This window comes from Mycena indigotica, assembly GCF_014461135.1.
Source record: "Mycena indigotica strain 171206Taipei chromosome Unknown Mind.scaff0001, whole genome shotgun sequence".
Lineage (NCBI taxonomy): Eukaryota > Fungi > Basidiomycota > Agaricomycetes > Agaricales > Mycenaceae > Mycena > Mycena indigotica.
In genome coordinates, this window is record NW_023503000.1 from 4,776,830 (window position 1) to 4,800,107 (window position 23,278).

The following is a 23,278-nucleotide window of genomic DNA, read 5'->3' on the forward strand; positions in this document are numbered from 1 at the left end:
GTACATATCCTACAGGATGGTTGCATTGTCCTACAGGATGGTTACATTGTCCTGCAGGATGGATAGACCTATCTTGTCCTGTAGGATAGATAGACCCATCCTACAGGATAGATACACCACCAGAGTGCTCACAGCTGTGGGCCAGCTGGACATTCCAGGTGGTCTCCACATCAACCAACATCTGGGTCCAGATGGGTTCCACCTGATCTCCAGCAGAATTCTCCAGGTGGAAAATTCCAGCTGGAATTCAGATGGCACTTTCAGCTGGAATTCAAATGGAATAATTGTCTATATTTTTGGAACCATTATACTGCTGTTGAGAAGCTACTAGGACCAGCTATATGTTGCATTCATTATGATTCATGCTCTAATATTCAACAATATAATGTTTCTCAGATGACTTTAGGGCCGGGCTCGACCAGAACTTGTGGGAGGTTGATTGTCGGGGATTAGTACAATCTGTCCCGGTGAAACGTGCAACGGACAGCGGGAGGAGCAGATCAATTGATCTCATGTGGAAACTGGGTGGTCTAGCCCAGAAACACTGAGGAACACACAGAAACACAACAGAATCCTGCTATATTCTGGAACAACAATGGAGGACAGAGGTGAGTGACTAAAGAGGCAGTGCTAATGTGACGGAGGAATGTAGGTAAGGCTCCCAGACTTACACCCTCCCCCACTTAGAACAAGACCCAATCCATGAGGAGAGACAGTACCAAAAGGAAGAAGAACCAACAAGTTGCAAGACCGAGAAGTCCGCCCTGAGCAGACGACAGGATATAGGGCCGATACAGGGAACCCCCCTGTAAGAACCGTACACCGAGCGGCATAGTCCAGAACGCCCCAATGGGAACATGCGAGTAGACCCGAACGAAGAAGGTGATTAAAGTGGGAATAAGATAATGAAATAAGGCCGAAATCTTGCTAGTCATCACGAGTTGCGAGGTCGTCATCGGAGTCGGAGTCGTCATCGTCATCAGAGTCAAAAACATTGTCGATAGGGAAACGAGGCCTGATACCAGCCACACGACGAGATGCTCCCGGATAGATGCCCGGTGTTACCAAACAGCGCTCCCATTCACTATCGGAGTCCACATCCGAACCACTCCGTATCACAGCAGCTGCAACGGGGACACGGGCAACATAAGCAGGAATACCAAGTGCCGAGTTCCCTTTGCATTCACGTTTGCGATGTGGAACCCAATCCTTGTCGGTAGGCGTCAAGCGGCAGTTGAAGCACCCGCCCGCAGCGCTGATACGATCACGGTCGGCTTGGGTGAGCGGTGGGACGGATGACGAGAGAGCAGCAGGAGCAGGAGCAGAGGGAGCGGCAGAACGGGAAGGAACAGAAAAAGAAGGAGCTGCACGGAGTCGAATCGAGCCATTGAGGATGGCCGCGTCCCAGAGGCCAGTCATGAGGCTGACGAGCGCGCGTTGTAGCGAATGGAATGGAGGTTGAAGCCAGGCGAAATCTTGGTATTCGTGCAAAGGACGGGGTGCGAGAAGGCGAGGACGTGATATTTAATAACGGTATCGGAAAGCTTCCACTCGGGGCCAGCTGCATTCAGAACTCGGTTGGCACGCTCGAAACGTTCGATGAAACCTTTGAAAGTGTCATCACCCTGCTTGACACTGTAGACTTCAAGCATTGCATCCATCCGCCAAGTCGGGGCCACGAATTTGTCGCGCAAGGCATTCGTGAAGTCGTCCCAAGACTTCAGGCGCTGCAAGTCCTCGCGGTTGGTATCCCACCATTCTGCGAGCGACTCTTCCTCCAACTGCTTACCAGCGAGCGTAATCAGCGTAGCCGCTGTGAGCTTGAGATCGGGGTTCCAGACTGCCCATGTGGCGTGCTCGTCCTGGCAGCGGCCAACCCAGCTGCGAACCGAGAGCGGAGTCGGCTTCTCCGTGAACGTGGGGAATGTGAGTTTCGTCATGCGAGGCGCGTGGGTGGGTGGCTTAGGTGGAACGGGGACGGTGGGAGTGGGAGGAAAGAGATGGGGAGGGGGCTGGTGGTGGGAAACGGGCTCGGCCAGCGGCGACTGCAAGAGAGACACGGTAGGCGAGCGAGAGCGCGCGCGAGACGGCGAGGCGAGACGGCGAGGGTGAGCGAGATAGTCGAGGAGAGCGTGGCGAGGGGGACGCGTCGGCCGAGCGAGAACGAGTGCGAGACGGCGACCGGGGCGCAAAAGGGTCGTCAGATGCGGCCGGAGACTCGGCCACGTCGGTCAAGGGGCCGGACCGGTGTCGTTGTCGCTGTGCAGTGGCAGGGCGCGACGACGCGTTAGAGGTCGCCGCGACGGTCGATCTGCGCGGATTGGGCGCCAGTGGGGGCAAGGGGACAAGAGTCGGCACGCGTTGGAGGCGGGGTCGAGACGAGGGAGGCGCGAAGAGAGGCGGGGAGGCTGCTACGTGGCAAGAGGGAGGTGGGAACGCGCGTGACAGGACGTGGGAATCCGCCGCGAGCCTTCGCGCGCAATCGCCCGCGACGACGTCGCTTAACTCGCCAAGCCCGAGATCGGCCGAAGAAGCTCGGGCGAGGCCGTCGGGAGGCCGGGAAAGCCGCCGGGTGCGTCGGGAGAGGTCCGGGAAGGCCGGGAAGACGCCCGAATGGACCAGGGATGCTCGTAGGGATGTAGTTTTACGATTTAAGGCCAGGAAAACAGGTAGTGGGTTGTGAAAAAAGTGGAAACTGGGTGGTCTAGCCCAGAAACACTGAGGAACACACAGAAACACAACAGAATCCTGCTATATTCTGGAACAACAATGGAGGACAGAGGTGAGTGACTAAAGAGGCAGTGCTAATGTGACGGAGGAATGTAGGTAAGGCTCCCAGGCTTACATCATGCCCATATCAGTCAACGAAATTTTTCATGTCACACCACTTTCCTCTCTTTCCTCTCCCCTTCACCGGCTGCCCCCACGACATGACCGACTGCAACTGCGACAAAATACCGTCATGTATGTTCCCTCTAGCCCCACTACATCCACTTACTCAGATCTAGGTCAGCCGCGGCGCCGCGCCTGGCAGTGCACTCACACTCTGGGCTAATCTTGGCCAGGAATGGCCCTGGGGGGCGTCTTGCATGCACAGGGAGACACCGAAGACGGAACAGAGCTCCATCTGCGCTCTCCGAGGTCTGCGGCGGGTATGCGGGTGTTGAGCTCGTCGTTGCTGTTGATCGCGTTCTGCGCAAGACTGGTGAGCGCCGAGCTCATTCCTTGTTCGTTCTGGCTGATGTTCTGAGTGTAGGTCCTGCCGGCCTAGACCACCCGTTCTTGAAGCTTCCGAGCGGAACGGGCAGCGGCTGGCTCAGCGCACAGCCCACTCGGGTGCGCACAATTCAAGGCTGGTGGGCAGAGTTCTCACGCGCTCAGCCTAGAACTTACAGGGCAAGGACAGAGAGCAGTCTCCTCCGCCTCCCGTAAATCTTAACCGAAACGAGCGAGCACTTGGGTCGGTGTCGGCCGGCTGGTGTTTTTCGAGATGCATCTTGTCTTGTCTCCTGTCGGTGAGTCGATTCAGCCTTTGCGTTGAACTCAAATGCTAATCATCATATTTCTAAAGCGCCGATGCAGGTTTTTTGTCAATGCAGCGCGCGCGCCCCGTTTGCTGCCCCGTTCTGGCCGGCTGGGTGGGACAAGCAGTGCGTACCATTATTATGACTTAGGAACTGCCTCATCGTATATAGGACTTTTGCACGGTGACCCCCGTCATCGGCGCAGCCATTGGCAGCGCATTGGTTTGTTCAGCGGGCCGGCGGCCGACAACGATGGCCCCATGGCTGGTAATGAAGAGGGTGGGGGTGAGGATATCGTACACTTTGTAAATAGCCTCAAAAATGCATGAATTCTCGCACATGACCATTGAGTGATATATATATATATATACCAAGACATGAGGTAGTTAATATCTAGACTACCAGAGAAACTCCCTGGAGCTCACCTAGAGCTCCAGCTGGTTCCCAGAGACTCTGGAACCATCATGGACCCATTTGCGACCAAAGATGGAAACCAGGTGTTGCAGATCTGGGAACCAGCCAGAGATCACACGTGTCCACCGGGGATTTTCCGGCTGTGACACATGTGGAACCCCGTTGGCGGTGTATACATATTTTTATATAAGAATATCAGCAAGGGTTTCATGTCAATAATACGTTACAACGTGACTGCTCAGCGTGTTTGATGCTTTGCTTCCTGCTGCCACCTACCGCGATTGGTACAGGGCAAAGGGGAGGATGTCATCACCTGTGTTTTGTTCCCCACCACCACCACTCTCTCCACTACCTTACTGCAACCCTCTTCACCCCAGTTACATTCAAATTGCCCCAGTCCATCTCCAACCACACCAGTGCCTGAAGTTGCCCCGTTCACATGGCTACTACAGCCCCAACATGTCCGCCCTGTCCCTTGCATTCTTTCCCACCCCGCCACTCCTTCCCCTCTGAGCTCTCTCCCCAACACCGCTCGCAAGCATGACCATCATATGGCATAGGAGTGATGAGTCGTCACACAGCCCTCACACTTGCCCGCCCGCCAAACTAGCCGCGTGGCAAGCAGGCCAGGGCCGGTCGTTGGGTCCAGACATTCTAAAGTTTACATAGGAATATATAGTTTTGAGTAACAAAGAGCCTCCACACTCTCAGAAATTTTATGCAAATTTTGATGTGTGACAAAAAATCAGGCTGCGGCTAGTGGTCTGCTGGCTTTGGCTTTGGTACCAGGGCCAAAGCCAAGCCAGAAATCTTGGCCTGTGTTGGCTTTGGCCTGGCTTAAGGGTTTAGAAAGCCAAAGCCAGGCCAAAAGCCAATGGCTTTCATTATGATCATTGATAGCTGATTTAACTACCCAAAAAGGAAATTATTCAGTGATATGTTAGCCTAGAAGGGTCATTGCTAGTATCTAAAGGCTTTATAGATGCTCTACAGTTTGCCTTCTTACCAGTCTTTGAACTAGATCAAATATTTAATATTGTTTCTGATGCCAACATCTGTCCAACAGCACCGGATCAAACTCAGCCGAGGCCATGGCCTGGGCCAAAGCCAAGCTAAAGCCAGGCCAAAGCCAGCTCAGTTGGCCCGGCCTGAGGTTTTGCTAGGCCAAAGCTAAGGAAAGCCGGGCCAAAGCCATGGCTTTCAGGCCAAGCCAAGGCCAGAAGACCACTAGCTGCGGCCAACTATTTTGAAAACAGCTGTAATTCCATCCTGCAGGATGGGTCTATTTATCCTGTAGGACAGGTATATTGCCATCCTGTAGGACAAATAGGATAGCTATCCTACACCGCCAAAGAGCCGTCATCCAGTGACGGGCTGTCGTGGTCAGATGGCTTCAGCAGAACGGGTAGCTGGGGAGTGCTGGCCCACAGATGCCCGTTATCTGGGGGCATCAGCTGGCGACTAGCTCAACAACCAGCTTGACAGCAGCTGGATAAGATAGCAACGACATGTATTTATGACAGCTACTCCTAATCCACTATTGGTACTCTTCATCGCTGGTCTCATAAGCTTGTGCATCTGTTTCCGACACCTGATCACTGTCCGACACTTCCTCGGAATCACTTGAAGCCTCCTCCGCTGCCAGCGCCTTCACCGTTTTTGTTATCGTTCGCTTGGTTCGTCCTGCTGCCAAACTTGTGCTTCCCGAAATCGCCACAGAGACTGCGATGGGGATGGCATTAGCCTGTGCCTTTGGCTTTTTCTTCTTGGGAGCAGCCTTGCGAGCGCGCTTGCGTGCTGGTGCTGACTCAGCATCGGAGTTGTTGTCCTTGGCTCGACGGCGCTTGGCCCGCTGCATGGTGGTTCCCACTGCGTCTGACGCGGGATTGGCAACTCTATCACTTGCTCCTTTGGCTCCCTTCACAGTATTCCGATTGCGAAGCTGCGTTGCGAACTCGATGTGCTTTGCTGGACGGTCGTCGAAGAGTGGAACAGGTGCCCAGAGATGGCGGGGAAGCGTTGCGCGCAGGAGGTGGGCATTATGGAAAGAATGGAGGTTGATGATGTAGCGGTCAAGGTCCTTGTGCACGACAAAGTGCTCTGTCTTTTCAGATGCGACGCGTTCTTGGATAATGGCACGGGAACCAGTGGCGGCGCATTGGGCCGCACGACAGTCATGTTGTGCATTGAAACTGAAGCTGACATTCTAGAATAATCAGTGTGTAAGTGAAATATAGCACTGGTTGAAGCAGCCATACCTTGGTTGGAGTGATAAAAAGCAGTGTTTCGCCATTGGGGCGAATCAACGCCGGCATCCCATATACCGGATCGCGGACTGCCGATGTCTGGAAGCGCTCCAAAACAGCAAGGTTGACCTCGGTCCCTTTGAGGATCTCTACAAACGCGCGCAGGAACTACAGTCTACTTGGTGTTAGGATGCTGAATGACACCAAAGAAGATACTTACGTGAGTTGCTAGCCACGATACGAAAACCCAAGACCCGACACGACATTCGTCCTGCGATTGGCATATAAAAGATTTTCCGGAGTCCCAGACGGAGTTCGATGGCGTAGTCACGATAGTTTGTCGCTTTCGATGCTGTTGTAGCGTTTAATTCGCGCAATAGACGCTTATCTTCACCCCGTATGAGTGGAGTCAATTTGACAATCCCTGTAGATAATCATGAGAAGGGGCTGTAAGAGAATGCAGCACATACCAATATCCGCGCTTGTTTGCGGTGTCCAGCCTAAGAGTTTCTGCAGGATAGGGTGTTTCTCCAAGTAATGGCGCACACCAGTACCCGCTCGGACCCATTTCTGCTCGCCTTTGGCCGCCCAAAGTCCCCCCGTTAGCCGATGTTTGAGCCCTTCCTGGTCTCCCAACTGAAGAGCAATATCGCGACTGGGTGCCAGATGATTTGATAGTATCGAGCAATATCGGAAAATCGCGTTGAAACTCTCGAAGAGCTCTGTTGCAAGGCCAATGAGTGGCCCGAATTCTGTCGCGTCGTCGTCCGCAGCGTGTGCAAGCAGGTGGTACTTGATTTTTGTGACGATTTTGGAAGGGTCGATAACGGCGACAGCATCAAGCAGGTTTGCGACCGCTGTTTCAAGGTCGGTCTAGAGCAGAAATGAGAATGTGCAAGGTATAACGAGACAGACGTACATGATACTGAGTCATGTCGTAGATTTCGGGGACCCAGAGCAACGCAGAGAGCTCGCCTAATGCTCGCCATGCAGCGAGATGGTCGTCCGAGACCAAATCGTGCACATGGAATATGCCCGTCTGAACAACAGTCTTGAGTTGTTTCCCGATGAGTGAATTGGCATATTGCATAATGTACTTGGCGCGAATGGCATGAATCGAAAGCCCGCTCGTCTCAGTCGCTTGTAAGCGCTGCGAATATGTTGTCTTCTCCTTGTCGGACCAGCCTGTGTGCGAGATGTGCCACACGTACTTGACTGCACCAAGGAGAATTGTGTGTAAGAGTTCGATGGGTGTATCGCGTGTAGGATCGAACGCTATAGGTTTGCATCAATACTCATGCTTATGACGCAATTGGTCAAACTGTACCTGTTGTTCGCAAGAAAGCACTATAGATCTTTTCGTCGTTCTCATCTACCCACTTCATGAGCTCCGCTTTGATGTTTGTTGCTGGTCGTTCGGGGTCGGCAACACTCAGTTGCGCAAAACGGGCTTCGAGACCTATGATCCATTGCTGTGTGTATGCGTCTTTCACGCCCGTGTTCCGCTGGATCTTCTGGAGCTTGTCCATTGTTGTCCCACCACACACATGCCGGACTTGGAGCCGCAACTCATCGAGGACATATTCTTTCGTTCGCGGAACACCCGGCTGTGGTTATAAGCTGATTATATGCCAATATAACGAAAAGCAAACCTTGAATAGCTCTTCATACCCAACATTCGAGTGCTTGTGCGCTTTCGGACCGCCCACCTTGCATTTTCGACAATAGTAGTTGGCCTGGCCACCCATATGAGACGATACCTCGCTCTGCATTGGGTTGTCGGAAGGGCCGGCATTACAGTAAACACATATCTTTGTCGTATTTCCTGCGTCGTCTTGGACAACAATCGGCTTGGTGTGCGTGGCTCTGATATTATCAGCAAGAATACCAAAACTATATATGGAGGCGCGCACTCAATGGCGGTCTTGAATTCACGATATTGCTCAGATATGGATGCGTTGGGGGGAGGTCGAGACGAAATGGATATGATATTCTTGCTGAAGCAGTTTTCGAGGCAGATTGCGATGCGTCATGTACGCATTCCAATGCTTATTCCACGATTTTGAACGATTTCCGGATACGTCATCGCCAAAGTAGTCGACGAGGCTGGTGTACATTGGACAGCCTCCCGCAATTGCGCGTTTACGGTTGGGCATCCTTGCGGGGTGTCCCTTTGAGAATGTCGCCGCTGCTTGCAATGAGTCAAAGAAGCATTGATTGTGAACGACACTTACCGCTCCACTGCGGTACTGCTCCAAGATCAACCAGGTCCAGATAGTTTTCCTTCATCTCCGTTGCCTCAACAATAGACGTTGTCGAATCGTCAATCACTGCTGCACCAGCCTGCTGGGAGTGAGCCTGAGTTGCACAAAGAGATGGATATGATGCGGACCTCGTCCATTCTGACGCTGTAGCAGTCTGCGCAAATGGCAGAGTTCATGGTGACCCAGCGTATGGGAATAACAAACCGACCGTCCTTGAGGCGGCAGAGCTCGTTGACATAGAAATGGGCATTTCCGGCATCATACATCGGACTCAGCGCATCGAGGTCCATATTTTTCCTCCATTTTTGTGCGTGCCAGATTTCGCGAATGATGCCGTCAGTAGGGATTTCGGGGTAGACGCGAATGTGTTTCCGGATGGCAGGATTGGCCCAATCCTGAAGTCATAAGCGTGTCTTCGACAGTATGAATAAGTACTTACATGTGCGATAATTGCGCAAGGATTGTTCATGAAAAAAACGTTGCCCAGCGGCGACAGGCAAGGGAGAGTGGGAATTCCCGATTCGACTCGAATTTCCTTCTGAACTCGGTTGAGGCCTTCGAGAGAAGGAACATCTTGAGCTCCCGTTTCGCGCATGATCCACAGGATAACGCGCATGAGAGATTTCGAGACCCGAAGTCGCGGCAGGTTGTCCAGAATATCAAGAAGGAACATCTGCACCATGTTCAATTCAGCAAAAAGCAGGGCATCTCGAAAAGGGCAGAAAACACACCGTTTTATTTGGATATGGAAAGTATCCAGCCGTTGGCGAGGTTCTCTGGGTGCCAGCAGTTTGAATGTCCTCCTCAGTGGGCCCAGCAACACCTGTAAGGCGATTTTTAGATGGAGAAAGAAGGCGTGAATGAAACGGACATCGACAGCAGAATCAAGTCCGCATGTCACATGTCTGCTGTCATCCCACGTTGACGACAACACCCACCCGCGTTGGCCAGCAGCTCAGCGAGGAAGTCCTCCTCCTCCTCGCGCTCATTCAGCGCCTCCTCCACCGTCCCATCTCCAAATCCCAACCGTCGTGTCACTCCCTCCGGGTCCCACAGCCCAAAAAGCTCCACCTGTCGATCCAAGAGGCTGTGAGCCACTCGACTATCTTGTCTCGTGTCCAGCCCTGCACTGAAGGCTGCCCCGTCCTCCTCATACGCGCGCCACATCTCAGCCTCTGCCATACTTGGCACACCCGCGACACGCTGCATTGGGACTGGGGCGAGGATAGGGTGGGGTGTTTGTCGTAGCGCCACTCGGATGCGAGCAGCCGCTTCTTGCTCTGACTCCAGGTCCTTCAGTCGCTGCTGCCCAGCGCTGACAACCGCCAATGATTTACGATGGTCTGCTGAGTCCTCGTGTTTGGTCGCGCTTCTCCTCGCAATCCACACGTGCCGTTCTGGGGGGTTTCCGGCAGAGCAAGCTCGACACAAAACTCGGTCATCTTCACGGCGTGTTATCCAAACTGCAACTGGTGAGTGTCCTGTCTGTTCCCGTTGCCGCTACTGATTCGCACCATCTTCATTTAGCCCCGCCCCACTTCCTCGGGCTGGCATTGGTCGTCCACAAGGCGAAAAGTGAGACTCCCCTCTCGGCAACTTTCACCCCTCCACCCCCCCCTCCAGCTATTGTCCAGCCATTCGAATCATCCCTATCATCTGTCCACCACATGTCCACCACCCTGAATCATATCGAAGACTTGTTTGTCCCAAATCCGACCACAAGATCATCATACGGCGTAAAACTACTTAAAAAAGCGCGACAACACCCCCAATCCTCCTCGACGTCTTCGTTCCACACACCCTCAATGTCTGAACCCAGTACTCCCACTGCCAGTCGTCTCAACAACATCTTCGGCGCCATGCAGCAACTGACGCCTGACTTCGCGTTCAACAACCCCGGCAGCCTTGATACTGGCATAGACGAGCTTCAACCCCTCCCCAGTCTCAACCTTATTCCGCACCAGAACGCAAGAGAAGCTGTGGAACGATTCGCTGCGTCGCGTCAACTTCATCAAGACCAGACAGCTGAATGTGTTGGAACTCTCGTGGTATGTTTTCTTCGTTATTCCTATATGCTATGCTTAGGCAAATCATACTGTAGGAAGCGGAGACTGTTGTTCTCGCCAAAATCTTGGCCGAAGTCATGGCCCTCAAGAACTTCGTTGGGAACATCATCGTTGCCACACCACCCTATGCCATGTCGGATGCTACGCGTGTATGTACCGTTCCTCTTCTTGGTGTATTCCCTGAATACTTTCTCAGCGCGGCCTCACCAAGTTCGGGCTTGCGGCCCCTTTTATCGTCGCAACTTAGCGCTTATAAAGGCAAGACTCCCGTCAATATCATCTTGGTACGAGTTCCTTTCCGTGATACGTTGGCTGACAGTGCCCAGAACATTCTCAAGCATCATCGTTTCGACCTCCCTCCCGGTATCGAGAACAAACCAGCCGATTACGAGACCGTGAAGAAGGAGATTCAAGAAATCCTTACCCAGCTCCGCTCGAAGATTAAGAAGCAGGTACGTGTCATGTTCGCATACTTCTGTGTCTGATATATTCCACATAGGTCGCCCTTTCAGTCCAGTACAATCGCAATGACGACACCTTCGGTCCGGCCAACCAACACGTCAACGTTTATGCTCTTGCGGAGGAGCTTGTGGAAGGCACCAACTGTGTCGTCACTATCGAGCTCTGCGCGCGTGTCGCACTCATTGTAAGCTGCTCTACTCTCCCATCCTTGTGTTGTGGTCTGATTAGATGGCAGCGCGACGTTTACATGCAGCACCGCTCCCACCCCAAATTCTGGAACAAGGTTGACGAGTACCTTGTGGCAATTCGCACGCAGGCGAAGGGCGATACACGCATGATTACTCGGTAAGCCCGAGTTCTCTATCTATCCCTGTACATTTCCAACCCTCTTCAGTGCTTTCCGCAACATTCTCGAGCACGACCGCGCAAATCATGGTGTCAACAATTACACGATCAACGCGACTGTCGGTGACGCTGTTCAGCAGCAGGTTTCGAGTGTCATTGATGCGACACTGATGAATGCAGCCTCCTCCGCTAACGCCAACAGCATGGACACTACCAATTAGCTATAGATTTACATGATGTAAATACATATGTCAAAGCCTTATTTGAATGTCCGTGGAAGCTTTTTGTGTGTCCGTTGAAGCCTTGCCACAAGGTGGTACAACAATGCTGATCCACCCCCTTCTCCAGGTTGCCACCAGCTGGACCTGGCCACCAGCTGGTGTCATTTGCGACTGACCCCAACTTCCAGCTGTTCACCCCCTCTATGCCATCCGACGACGACAGATGTCATGGATGTCAGAATCAGCCGCTGACCGGGTGGAGATCCCGTTGCGGTGTATAGGATTGGTACAAGTATCCTACAGGTTATATTAGCAGTATCAATACTACAGGACAGATATCTGCTATGTATCCTATAGAGAACTATTCCTACAGGACTGGTTGGTTAACCTATAGGACACGGGTTCAAGCATCCTATAGGATAAGTACACCTATCCTACAGGATAAATAGACCCATCCTGCAGGTTATGCCCATATCAGATTACCATGGGAAAATGCCCATGGGCATGTGCACAGGATTGGGCGCATTCTGTTCCTTCCAACGATCCGGAGGTCGAATTGAATGCGGATGTCCTGCGTGCTCTGCAAGACTGTCGTGCCGCCTTGTCGAATGCGACACGGCTCACAAAGGCTCTCCAATTAGACTTGCAACATGCGCCCCCAGTCCTCCATGCGGTACGTTGTTTTGAGCAACCGCCGACTCTCATTCATCCCACTTGCGGTAGCTTCGGGACAAATGCATCTCGTGGCAGGAGCGCATATCCATGCAAATACCTTGGGCAGCCAACCTGGCGCGGCAAAGTGCGCGAGGCATCGCTCAAGGCCTGCATCTCCATCTAGTCGTGACAAATGACCGACTCCTGGCTGCTCTCCGCCTCTTCGACGAAGTTGGACCCACTGATTGGGAGCCTGTGCAGCAATATATGGCTGACAACGCCTCCACGCTGTTTGCAGTTGAAGAGCAGGGATCGACAGCACCGATGAAGATCCGGAAGCCTTTGTTTGGAAGTCTTTCTCTTTCGCATTTGATACCCAAGAAACGGGGACGGGGGCTTTCCACCACAAGTTCGAGCGAGCAATCGGTTACAACAAGTCTGTCAGTCTCATTCTTCCCATCACAAATGCTGAATATTAGCAGCCAAGTCGAACACAGAGACGGTTTCACTCTTTTCTTCGAAAGATTCTCTTAAAAGCAAGAGTAGACCAAAGCCCTCGCCAAAGTTTGATCGTGAGTTCCGTTGCACCCAAAGTGGTGGGTCCTCATCAGCCTATAGCGACGTCCAGCTTTCTTCAGCTGAATTAAATTAAAGGCACACTTGGTTTGTTACTTAGACATTATCCTACAACATGTTATCATACATAAAAGCATTAGTGTCGAGGTAAAGAGGCTAATTCCGTCCCATCAGGTTTAGAGAGTGTCCGCTCGTTTTCATTTTCACTGCTAACGCTTTGGGGGCGAGCCCTCGGTCTGTCGAAGTTTACGGTCGGTAATGTGGGGAAGGTTAAGTTTTTTCCTTCGCGGACAAGCCCCAGCTTGGTCCGCCGATAGACACGGCATGCCATGATGCTGGTCAACACTAAACTCGGGATGACGGCGACAATGTGGTAGATACCGAGGTCCTGTGGAGCATAGACCAGCGCAATTGCGACAACATTGACGAGCACAGTGATCCTGGAGCGGGTTAGACCATAAGCAGACGCGTCGCGAGTGCTTACATGTAGTAAACCTGGCCCTCGGTCAACAGCGTTTTCGAAAACGCCGGCAGGTTTTTTCCGCTGATGAACCATCTAGCGCGGTCCCAGCTGCAGGCTGTCCCCCTAGCAGAGTCGGTGGGGTCGACATCGAGACCGTAGTTCCCCACGAGTTGGTAGGAGATCGTGAGGAAGACAGCAGTGTCGTAGACAAGGATGGTGATACCGGCTGCTCCGCTATAGTCGTCCGAGCTCGTGTAGAGACATACGTTGTTGACGGAAGCCGCTTTTCCGACGATGGGAATGAGGAGGGACGTGCCGAGCACGCAGAGCCAGAGCAACGCGAAAGTGAAAGTGATCGCCCGATTGAAACCGGAGACCGCGCGTAAACGGGCATAGAAGAGGTAGGCGGAGCCGGTGGTGGCGATGGGATAGAAGGCCTCAAATGCGTGGAGGGATGCGGCACAGTCTTGCAAAGGATACGCTGCAAGGTATCAAATACAGTAATAAGGACGCAAGTGACACACTTGAAAATAAAAGAATGCCCAGAGAATATATCAACGAGCCTACTCTGAAACAAACCTTCTGAGTAAAGAGAAAGTCATTTGTGGAGGAGGAAACACACCTTGAGGCGATATAGGCAACGGAGGCCAGCCCAAACTTTGACTTTTTCAACATCCGATACTCAGCTTGCAAGTTGTTGAGAACATCCCAGACGCAGACCTGGTCGCAAGTTAGATACTGGTCTGACTAGAAAATAGCAACGCACAGAAGCCGTCCCAGCAAAGACAAGCGACACGACCTGAAGCTGGCGGTGCAGAGCTGGGGAGAAAGAGGTCACGGCAGTAGGGCCGGACATGGGCCCAAGGAGGAACCGCGTCCTCTCGACTTTTGGTTCGGTGGCTGGTAGTTGGTGGTGAGATTGGCCTTCGGCACTTGCCCCTCCATAAAAGCACTAGACGAGGCGCGGTAAAGACTGTGATGGTTGACTTTGATGAAACGGAAGCATTCGTTGATTGCCGAGATCAGTATAGTCGTGGTGTAGGCGCACTTGAGTCCCCAATCGCCGTTCTTCTGCTTATTGGGGGCAAGGCGGGGCGTAGGTATGCAACCCTGAGCTACTCAACCTGAGTTTGGGCCGATACTTTCTCAGGCTATTTTGGTCTTTAAGAGCTGATCGCGTATTAATACCCGTGAGAATCATGTGATTTTAGATATTAATATGCAGCGCCTTCTTTCGAAGTTCATGCGCGTCGTGGGGAAGCTATGTAGGTCACGCCGACTCACGGAAGACGCGAAATCCATACTCACTCAGACTTGTTCATACTGTAGGTGAAATCATACAGCGTGACGGTAGATGAGTCATGCAGACCTTTTCTTTGCTTCCGACCGTCATGTCAATTCCACAAGAACTGCTTGACCTCATCGTGCACTATATCCCGAACGACGCTGACCTCGACAACACGTTGAGAGTATGCACGTACACATTTCGCGGTCTTGCGGGACCAGCTCGTCTGCGTTTGCTTCGTTCTCTACAATTGACGCCTATCGTTACCAATGGAGGGATTCATATGGCAAACAAATGTCAGAGGCTGCTTAAACTGCTCGACTCGCCCAGGAATATGGGTGCCTTAATTCACGCTCTTCACATTGTTGAAAGCCCCTCAGACGAATTGCCATGGATTGTCAAAGCGTCCCGCACACTCTCCCTCATACTGCCGTCTCTCGTCAATCTCCGGCACTTTTATCTGCGCTCCAAACTCCAGACTCTCCAATGGGAGTTGTTTTCACGCTCGTTCAAGGCTGCAATTGAAAAGATTGCTTCTCAGCTTGACACCCTGTCTTTACGTGGCGTGTTTATAAAACTCACCGATACTGCCCATCGACAACAAATACTGGCGATTATCGCCAAGTCTCCCAAACTGACACGAGTGGTCCTCTGTTTTCGAGAGCCGTGGTATTACGAGGAGGCAGAGTTTCCTCTCTTACCTGAGCGTCAGGCAGGTGGCGGTCTAGAGTCGCTTGTTGTCGGTGGCCGCAGTATGCCAACCCAAGTGGTTTTCGGCCCACTCGACTTGACCTTTTTGCGGGTCCTCGCGGTACAGTCCCATTCGGAGTCTTTGACACCGTTGGTCCAAGTCTGTGCTCGTGCAAAAATGCTCGAAGAGCTGTATATGTGGCCAGGAACACGTATTGTGGCTCTTGCTCCCTCGGTTTCCCGTTGAACTCACATATACGCCAGAGTATGGATTGCAGCTGGGGTCAATCGGTCTTTCTGCGTTCCCTCGTCTTCGTGTTCTCCACATCTGTGACAGGTGGGAACCCCCAAGTCTGCGCCAGGTCGTGGAAGAATGCTGCACAATACCGACTCTTCAGCACGTGTCGTTCGAATTCAGGATGTACGTCTCCTCCATCCCCCGCCCATCAATGAGCGCGGACCAGATTGACGCATGGAACGCGCTTGGCGCAGCGGTTACCGCTCGTCCGTCTACCCTCGAAGATGTCCGTGTCACGATTCCAGTCTTGTATGCCCAGGATAAGCTGTGGGCGGACGACTTCTTGGCTCAGCATGCTATGGGTGATTTCATTGCTATACGGGTGCGTGCATACGAGGTGAGCGTGAGGTTACAGTTGTAGTACTTATGGACCTGAATATTGGGTAGAATCCACGAGACGACCCGAACTGGTGGGGATGAATTGACGGGGAAGTTGGACGATAATAGCTGCTGTTGGCACCTTGATTTTATCTTGTCCGGACTGTTTGTCAGACACTAACTAAGCTCTCTTGCCCATCTGGTTCTTTTTCCTTCGACTTGGTTGAAACCTAGCTGCTCAAAGCATGATGCCATCTAAGTTGACATCCACAACTTGTATAACCAAGCGGCTACATTTACAACTTCAAAAAATTACGGATTTCAGGGTGACTAGACAATACTGGGGGCGCTTCGGAGAGCAACCGTTAAAAAAGAAAACTGGCTTTGACTGTGCCAATGGCTGTTTGATATCAGAGTTCACCCATACTCAATAGCCAGTAGCTGAATATTTTACATATCCATTGACCTGATGCTACTGACTTGCAATTACGAGTGGTTAGAGGCAGTGCGAATAATTATAAGTAAACTAAGTAGTGTAAGTGTTCATGGTCTACAGGAGGATAAGATTGGTAGCATTTAATATGCTTGATTGGGTACTAGAAAGTCCAGAACGCGCACTTCCGCAGAGGTGGCGACGACCAGACGGCCCGAGAGCGCGTCCATATCGTAGGAGCGCAGCTGGTTACGCCTGACTCCGGCGCTTTCGAGACTGAACACCGAGGCCGACGACGCCGGGACCAGCTCCTCCGGTTCCGCTGGCAGCGGTGCGACGCTTACGACGATGTCCGTTTGCAGGAGCCACGTGCGGATCAGGTCACGCTGCGCGTTCTGCGCGTGCTGCAGCGGCCGCGGGTCAAAGAACCCCATCTGCTCCTCCGGCACGTCCGCGCTGCTGACGCCCATCAGACGCGGCAGGGCCCGCGGCAGGCCGGCATCAGGTGCGGCCATCAGATGGAAGACGCACGCCACAAATGCGATGTCGCCGTCCCGCTCGCCGTAGACATCGAAGACGACCTGCGAGTTGGGCGGCGCAAGCAACCAGTCCGCTTGCCGGGTGAGTTCTATTTCGCTATCAAATATCCCGGTGATATGCGACACCGCCATGGACGGGTAAAACGAGTTGACGGTCTCTCTCGCGAGCGGAGAGTCGGTGGGCTGCAGAGGCGGGATGTCGAATAGCCACTGGCCGCGGGAGTCTTGACAAATAATCGTGGTGGGGGAGACCAGAATCTGTTGTGTATCAGTAAGTACTATTTCCAAATACCGTACAACAGGAGACAGACACTACTATAGACAGTGTGGACATTAATAGTCACGCATATGTCTTCCATGAAGTCCCAAACGGTCACAACCATGTTGTAGTGGAACGTGAACCGATTTGGGGTGAGAGCGTAAGCATGGAGGTTGTGTGCAGGAACGCGGTATTCGCCGATTTTCTTGAATTCATGTGTGGGTCCCAGCTCTACCTCGAATGCTGTGATGTCTATGGCAACGCTGTACAATTTCTCAGCTACTGAATAAGAAAAGAAATGATCATCACGGACCCACTTAGACGATGGCACACAACTACCCGCGCCACACCCTCCCGTTCTGCCGCCTGCAGCAAGAGCACGAACGGCTCGTGAGGCAGAGTGGTGCTTGCAAGCGGGTACGGATTGATCAGCGACGACGGGCCATAGCCCAAGTCCCACAAACACAGCAGACCAGAAACAGCACTCGTGACAAGGAATCGACCGCCTGGAACCAGCCGAGTTTGGCTGAGGCTCTGTTGGCCGGACCGCGCAAGGCGGGGCGCCAGCAGCCGCATCGCAAACGGGTCGAGCATTTTTTTCTCCCGTCAGAGAAGACTGTCGGAGCGCGTCGATAAAGCGTGCAGGAGCAGTCGCAGCGTTGACAAGGTCGGCGAGCGTCATTTGGTCGAAGGGGTATGTGCTTGTAGGAATCGCATGGACCACACAGAGACGCCGAAGCGCTTCAATCCACACTGTACGGTGGGTCGTGGCCGCCTGCATGGCTTTTGAACACTAAATTGAAGTATGTGTGTGTTACTATGAACAATTTAAGGAGGGTTGATTGACCTGCCGAAGGGAGATGATGTCCAGTGGCTGCATGTAGCTTTGGATGAGGATGAGGGCATCGAGCGGGAGCTCTGTGAAGAGGGGCTTCATGGTCGTTGTAATCAAGAAAAAACCCACATCATTATTCACGTCACGGCAGTCACGCCGTCTGTGACGCGACGTGGCTTTCTCTGTTCACCACTTCATCCCATCGATGTTGCAGACACGTCAGTCCTCCAATTCGCTTCCGCCAACACGATCGTTATAATCACGAATATAAGTCGTGAGAGACTTCAAATTTTTGTGGCTCAGGCTTCATGAGCTATGGAGCGCGGCTGGACTGGGAAGTTCCTGAACTTGTTCTTGTGCCAGTGCGCCAAATTTACTGCTTTCCGCACAACTTGACTTAAGATTTGCCTCTTCATCTTGTGGCCGCCACAATGGCTCCGATTCCTTCGAGTTTAGATCCCTGAGTGCTTCGCTACAAGATTTCCTACATTGAAATTGTCCCATCCATCCAATCCAAATGTCGCTACCCACACTGGCATTAAATCTCAATGTCCTCGCCCTCGAGCCACGCCTTGCACTGGGCCAACAGCCTATCATGTGCCTCCCCGCGCATCTGCGGCATATCAGTCTTTACTTTCACCCCCATGCACACCTCCTGGCAGTAGGCGAGGAAGCGGTACCCCTCCGGTAGCTTCGCAAGCCGAGCATCATCCAACTCCGGCACGCGCCGCGGGTCCACCGGCACAAGCCGGTCCTTCTCGTAGAAATGGCGCACGAAAACCGCGCCCCACGTGTCTTGGCACGGGTCGCGCGCGAAGAACATGCAGAAACGGCAGTCGCACTCGGCGTCCACCGCGATCCTGCCCGCCATCATGATCAGCACGTGCGCAGCATGTGACCGCGCCGCTCACCCGCCCGGCAGCACGAAGCGCTGCGTGATGGTCGCCTTCATCTTGACGACGGCGCGGCGGGCGTCCGGCTTGATGTCTACCGAGCAGCCGTGGACGCGGTGCATGATGTGTGCTCCGGCATCCATCCCCGCCTGTGACACTGCAATGAACTCCTCCAACCCGATCCGTCCCGTCCATGTTGTGTAGACCACCGCGCCCGGGTGAAAAAGCGACCGGAAGTTCTCCCACTCCCGTGCGTCACTGCGGAAATTAGATTCGAATAGATGGGGCATTAATCGCGCACCGGTACATCGGCCAGCCCTCTGCGAGTTCCCGCAGTTTGAAGCGGTGCATTGCCAGCTCATCTGGCCCGTTGTTGCGGACCGCGTGTGCCGGGTGCCAACCGGCGGGAAGCGCATGCAACGGGAGCGCATTTTTGCCCTTCAAGTTGTTAGCGTCCCCGTCGCTGTCGGGCATGGCCAGAAGGCAATATTCGCAGGGGGAGAAGTCGAATACGCTGCGTGTTTATATGCCCCGCGACTTGGACGCCGTCTCCAGATCGGAGCTAATCCCCGCAACGGCGACGGGGACAGCGCCCGCGACTAGTTCGGCCCACGAGCTACGAAGTGCACGCGGAGCATCTACTCGACAGCATAAGCGAGTGCTAGAAGCACCAGAAAACGAAGAGCTAGCGAGAACGAAAGTCGTGATAAGTCAGTCTCGCTTCTTTGATCGCTGTTGACGACGATCCAAGAGGTGTCCTGCCAATCATCGCACCAAGTTCACCTTGCTTTGCAACTCAAGCCGAGGTACCCCATCACGTCATGCCAACGTACAAGGCCGGAAGCAAATATTGATTTATCTGCGCAAAGGCAAGGCGTGCACGCTAGACAAAAATCATCGTGTTGATTTAAATCACCCGCGCCGCGACCGTGACTACGTCGGGCCACGACCTGGACGCGGAGCCAATTGAGATAAGTAAAGCGAGTCAAGTAAATACAGTCTGGAAACAAGATTTACACGAAACACGACAGCAAAGACGAGAGCAAGAGGTATGTAAGGAGAATATATGAGCCGCCAACTATAAGTAACCCAAATCAGCTACGACCACCGCCATGGTGCATATGCCAACCACCCTCCCCGCCTCCACCCGTCTGGTCATACGCCATCCACGCCTGGGCCCCGCTCTGGATGAACGCACCGACATCGAACATGCCTGTCTCCGGCTGCGCGAGGTATGCAGCTGGTGCGAACATCGGCGGGGCATAGGGCTGCTGTGGATGTGGATGTTGCTGATGCCGATATCCACTGGGCCCCGGCACGCCCACGTGACCGCCTGGATAATGCCCCGACGCGTGTTCCCACTCCAATTCCATCGCGGCCAAGTTCTGCCGCACCGGGATTTGCGCCTGCGTCTGCTCTTCCCCATGCCAGTGATGCGTGACTTGTGTCGTCTGGGGCGGACGATGATGCAGCTCCAATGGTGGTGGTGGTGGTGAGGCCGGGACGTCCTCCACCGGCTGCGCGCGAATCAGTTTTGTCGTCGTGCCCAACAAGTCCTCCGGGTTCCCCCCGCAAATTCGACGTGGGGAACGCCATCCGGCCTGCAAGCGGAACAGCCGGCGGCCGGCCCGGCGGGTGTCCGGCCTCTGAATCCGGCTCCCGCCCCGTGTGCAAATCGGGCCCGACGCCAGTTCGCCCTTCCGCTGCGCGTTGCATCTCCCGGCCCGCCCGCGCCGCGAGCCCTCTGGCACGCTCTGCCGCAACACGTGCACGCTCACCGTCCGCCCTCCCAAACAGCTCGATTGCAGCTTGCAGCCCATCATACGCGGCGGCCGCCAGAGGATGCGCTGGGGCAACAAGCACCAGTACCGCGAGACATACGCTAGCAGTAAACGTATGGAACGTAAAGTACCACATCCGACTTGAGAGCGCTGTAAATGGTTGTTCAGAAAATCTCGATTACTAACAAGAGACTACTAACCTGGATGGAGCGCAAACAGCCCCCCGCGCATTATCAATGATGGCACGCGCCGCCCGGACAAGACTGTCCACACTCTCGCGGTACCGTGACGTCGCTAGCCCGCCCGCACCCTCCATCAGCGCGCGACAAAACGGGCCACGGTGGAGGTGCAGCAACGTCAAAAAGTACATATTTGTCAGCGACGCGATTTGCGCGTCCCTTCTCAAGTCCCCCTCTGCCCCAAGCGCATGTGTGGGTAGCGTCGCAATCGGATGTACCACGGCATCAGACAACATCCACCCAGGTAACGCAGCGTAGCTCTTGTTGATCTCCCCGTCGAGCTCGAGGATCACGGAATATGTCGGCCCCGCGGCGCCGAATACTCGGTCCGCGATCCGCCCAAGCAGTCTCGCAAAACGGAACTTGTACACGTGCCAACGCGTGTGCGAGAACGCGCTATTGACCGGGTCGTCATCAGAGGGTAGTGGGGTGTCACAGGTTGTGGGCATTTCACAGTCGTCTGCAAAGGGTATCAGTTGAGATCATGTCAAGAGGCATATTGGGGGACTGCATAGGGCTGCCTGAAGCAACACTACGTAGCTTTCTCTGCCTCTTGGAAGCAAAGAAATCTAGCAGCAAGGGTAAATCTTGGAGTAGAAGATACCAAATTGAAGCAGGCTATTTCACGCAGTCCCCGATAGTATCAAGTACACTCACGATGTGCATCGCTCTGGCTGTAAGGCCGGCCAAACGTAAAAGACTGCTGTAATGACGTCAAACACAGAGATCACGTGGTGACAAAAACGCACAATCCGATCATACATATGTGTCTCCCAAAAAACACGTCGGCGCTCCTCAAGTTCAGGCCCAGGTAGGCCCCACCTTGAGCCATCACGGTGACACCCCTGGGCCTGGATAGACCGCATCGCCATTCCTAACAACTGCCACGCTGGCTCGCCGCCCGCCTCGCCCTGAGTGCTGAGGAAATAGAGGGCCATTAAATGGAGAGTCTGGACGGCGGGGATTGTGTCGAGTTTGAGCGGGATCGTCACGTTAAGGGCAGCGACCGCGAGCTCGAAGTAGCGTGCCGCAACAGGTGTGAGGGTTTCAGGTGGGTGGTTCAGGTCAAAGTAGGTGCCAACAGCAAGCACCATGCTGACCAGCGCGAGGATGTGGAGATTTGTTGGGGCGTAGGGGCCAGCGCGGTCGGGGTATATAGCGGGGAGGTGGGTGTTGAAGAATATCTTCTCCGGAATGATTTCGTACATGAATGCGGCGTTAGCAAAGTAGATGTGTGCTATTCTGATGGCGTCGTCGTAGCGGGGAAGACAGCCCATTTTGGTGAGAATGGCCATTTGTTGAGGAGAAACAGAGCGGTCTGTCTGCATAACCGTTAGTTAGAGCAGCATTCTGCAACCAGAAACACGCACCGAGTTCTCGTCTGAGCTGCCACGGCTGTGGTTTCCTTTCCACAAATCTGTGAGGTATGCTGCTCCACCTGACGGCCCCACATAACGCGAGCGCTTGTCGCTGTCGATGGTGAGGGTGCCAAAGCCAAGCGTTACGTCCGTGGACTGGTCCGTATTGGACAGTGTGCGCGGTCGTTTGGCTCGACTCGGTTCGCTTGTTGGCGGGGCTGTCCCGGGAATAGGCACCCCAGCGCTGTCCACAGTCAGAAGATGTTAATAATGGAACTGTGACACGCACCCCGTCAACGCCTGCTCCAGCTCTTGGATACGCTTTTGCATCGCTGCGTCACGCGCAACAAACATGGCGACCTCAGAGTGCTCCTGGTCCGCCCCGGGCTTGGCGGAGGGCAAAGACTGTTCAAGGCGTTTAAGGAAACCACGCTTGCCCTTCTCGAGCGTGCCAGAGGGACATAGGTTGGCGCATCCACGGCGGATGCAGGAGGAACATGGAAAAACACGGTCGCAGCTGTGACCCGTTAGCACGCCCTCTCCCCGACTACAAAACGGACCGTAGTTTTAGCCGCCGACATTCAGCGCAAGACGTCACTTGCGACTTGCGCGGGCCAGCGGCAGAGGTAGAAGGGCTGTTGGCTGGCTCATCCATCCATGTCTTGGTCAGGCGAGGAGTGGTGGTATAATGGGGGAGAGAGCAAGAGAAAAAACGATCACCGGCGTGACGTACGTGCGGGAAGGACACGGGTCACACGGTTGTCAAGCGGAGTCGCCGTCACTTAGCCTGAGTGACGGCGAAGTTCTGCTGCTCAACTTGTACACAACACAGGATGGACAGTCTAACAACAATGAAGAAACGACACGACACTCTACAGTTGGTCTCCAGCAAAGCGCAGTTGGCCGATACTGCTCGGTCTATAAAATTAAGTCACTGAACTCCGGGGTCGGATCCGTCCAAGATCCGTCGGTTCCGAGTGCGTGGATCTTCGAAGCTATGATAACTCAACTGTGTTTCCCTACGCCCGGTTGTCTGCCTTTCTTACTGACGTGATCAACTCTGGTAATAAGTACTGACCTCATTGTCTTTAGGTCCTCTAGTGCCCCATTTCAAG

At 53.6% G+C, this 23,278-nt stretch overlaps 7 protein-coding genes across 7 annotated transcripts; 2 read left to right on the top strand and 5 right to left on the bottom strand.

Moving 5' to 3' along the window:
- Positions 1–5,475: 5,475 nt before the first annotated feature.
- MIND_00131700 (uncharacterized protein) lies at positions 5,476–9,657 on the bottom strand (the record flags this gene model as incomplete). Its single annotated transcript, XM_037358249.1, has 14 exons — positions 5,476–6,144; positions 6,197–6,333; positions 6,405–6,608; positions 6,655–7,057; positions 7,104–7,459; positions 7,512–7,791; positions 7,837–8,050; positions 8,098–8,181; positions 8,222–8,372; positions 8,419–8,527; positions 8,577–8,843; positions 8,888–9,121; positions 9,180–9,271; positions 9,387–9,657. The coding sequence occupies 14 exons, from the start codon at positions 9,655–9,657 to the stop codon at positions 5,476–5,478; spliced, it is 3,471 nt and encodes a 1,156-aa protein (XP_037226159.1).
- Positions 9,658–12,026: 2,369 nt separating this feature from the next.
- Positions 12,027–12,843, top strand: MIND_00131800 (Kinase-like protein; the record flags this gene model as incomplete). Its single annotated transcript, XM_037358250.1, has 4 exons — positions 12,027–12,215; positions 12,266–12,632; positions 12,679–12,768; positions 12,815–12,843. 4 exons carry the CDS (start codon positions 12,027–12,029, stop codon positions 12,841–12,843), a joined length of 675 nt encoding a protein of 224 aa, XP_037226160.1.
- A 199-nt stretch (positions 12,844–13,042) lies between these two features.
- MIND_00131900 (uncharacterized protein) lies at positions 13,043–14,091 on the bottom strand (the record flags this gene model as incomplete). Its single annotated transcript, XM_037358251.1, has 6 exons — positions 13,043–13,107; positions 13,154–13,212; positions 13,257–13,716; positions 13,760–13,803; positions 13,858–13,955; positions 14,002–14,091. The coding sequence occupies 6 exons, from the start codon at positions 14,089–14,091 to the stop codon at positions 13,043–13,045; spliced, it is 816 nt and encodes a 271-aa protein (XP_037226161.1).
- Positions 14,092–14,626: 535 nt separating this feature from the next.
- MIND_00132000 (uncharacterized protein) lies at positions 14,627–15,928 on the top strand (the record flags this gene model as incomplete). The annotated part of the gene is made up of 3 exons (XM_037358252.1): positions 14,627–15,422; positions 15,475–15,845; positions 15,896–15,928. The coding sequence occupies 3 exons, from the start codon at positions 14,627–14,629 to the stop codon at positions 15,926–15,928; spliced, it is 1,200 nt and encodes a 399-aa protein (XP_037226162.1).
- Positions 15,929–16,402: 474 nt separating this feature from the next.
- Positions 16,403–17,651, bottom strand: MIND_00132100 (F-box domain-containing protein; the record flags this gene model as incomplete). Its single annotated transcript, XM_037358253.1, has 3 exons — positions 16,403–17,056; positions 17,110–17,320; positions 17,371–17,651. The coding sequence occupies 3 exons, from the start codon at positions 17,649–17,651 to the stop codon at positions 16,403–16,405; spliced, it is 1,146 nt and encodes a 381-aa protein (XP_037226163.1).
- A 779-nt stretch (positions 17,652–18,430) lies between these two features.
- Positions 18,431–19,271, bottom strand: MIND_00132200 (SnoaL-like domain-containing protein; the record flags this gene model as incomplete). The annotated part of the gene is made up of 3 exons (XM_037358254.1): positions 19,087–19,271; positions 18,804–19,043; positions 18,431–18,752 (listed from the first exon to the last, which is right to left on the bottom strand). Exons 1-3 carry the CDS (start codon positions 19,257–19,259, stop codon positions 18,431–18,433), a joined length of 735 nt encoding a protein of 244 aa, XP_037226164.1. The 5' UTR covers positions 19,260–19,271.
- A 608-nt stretch (positions 19,272–19,879) lies between these two features.
- On the bottom strand, positions 19,880–22,860 carry MIND_00132300 (Zn(2)-C6 fungal-type domain-containing protein; the record flags this gene model as incomplete). Its single annotated transcript, XM_037358255.1, has 8 exons — positions 22,724–22,860; positions 22,453–22,680; positions 22,176–22,407; positions 21,555–22,127; positions 21,463–21,508; positions 20,753–21,265; positions 20,180–20,716; positions 19,880–20,118 (listed from the first exon to the last, which is right to left on the bottom strand). Exons 1-8 carry the CDS (start codon positions 22,816–22,818, stop codon positions 19,880–19,882), a joined length of 2,463 nt encoding a protein of 820 aa, XP_037226165.1. The 5' UTR covers positions 22,819–22,860.
- Positions 22,861–23,278: the final 418 nt, after the last annotated feature.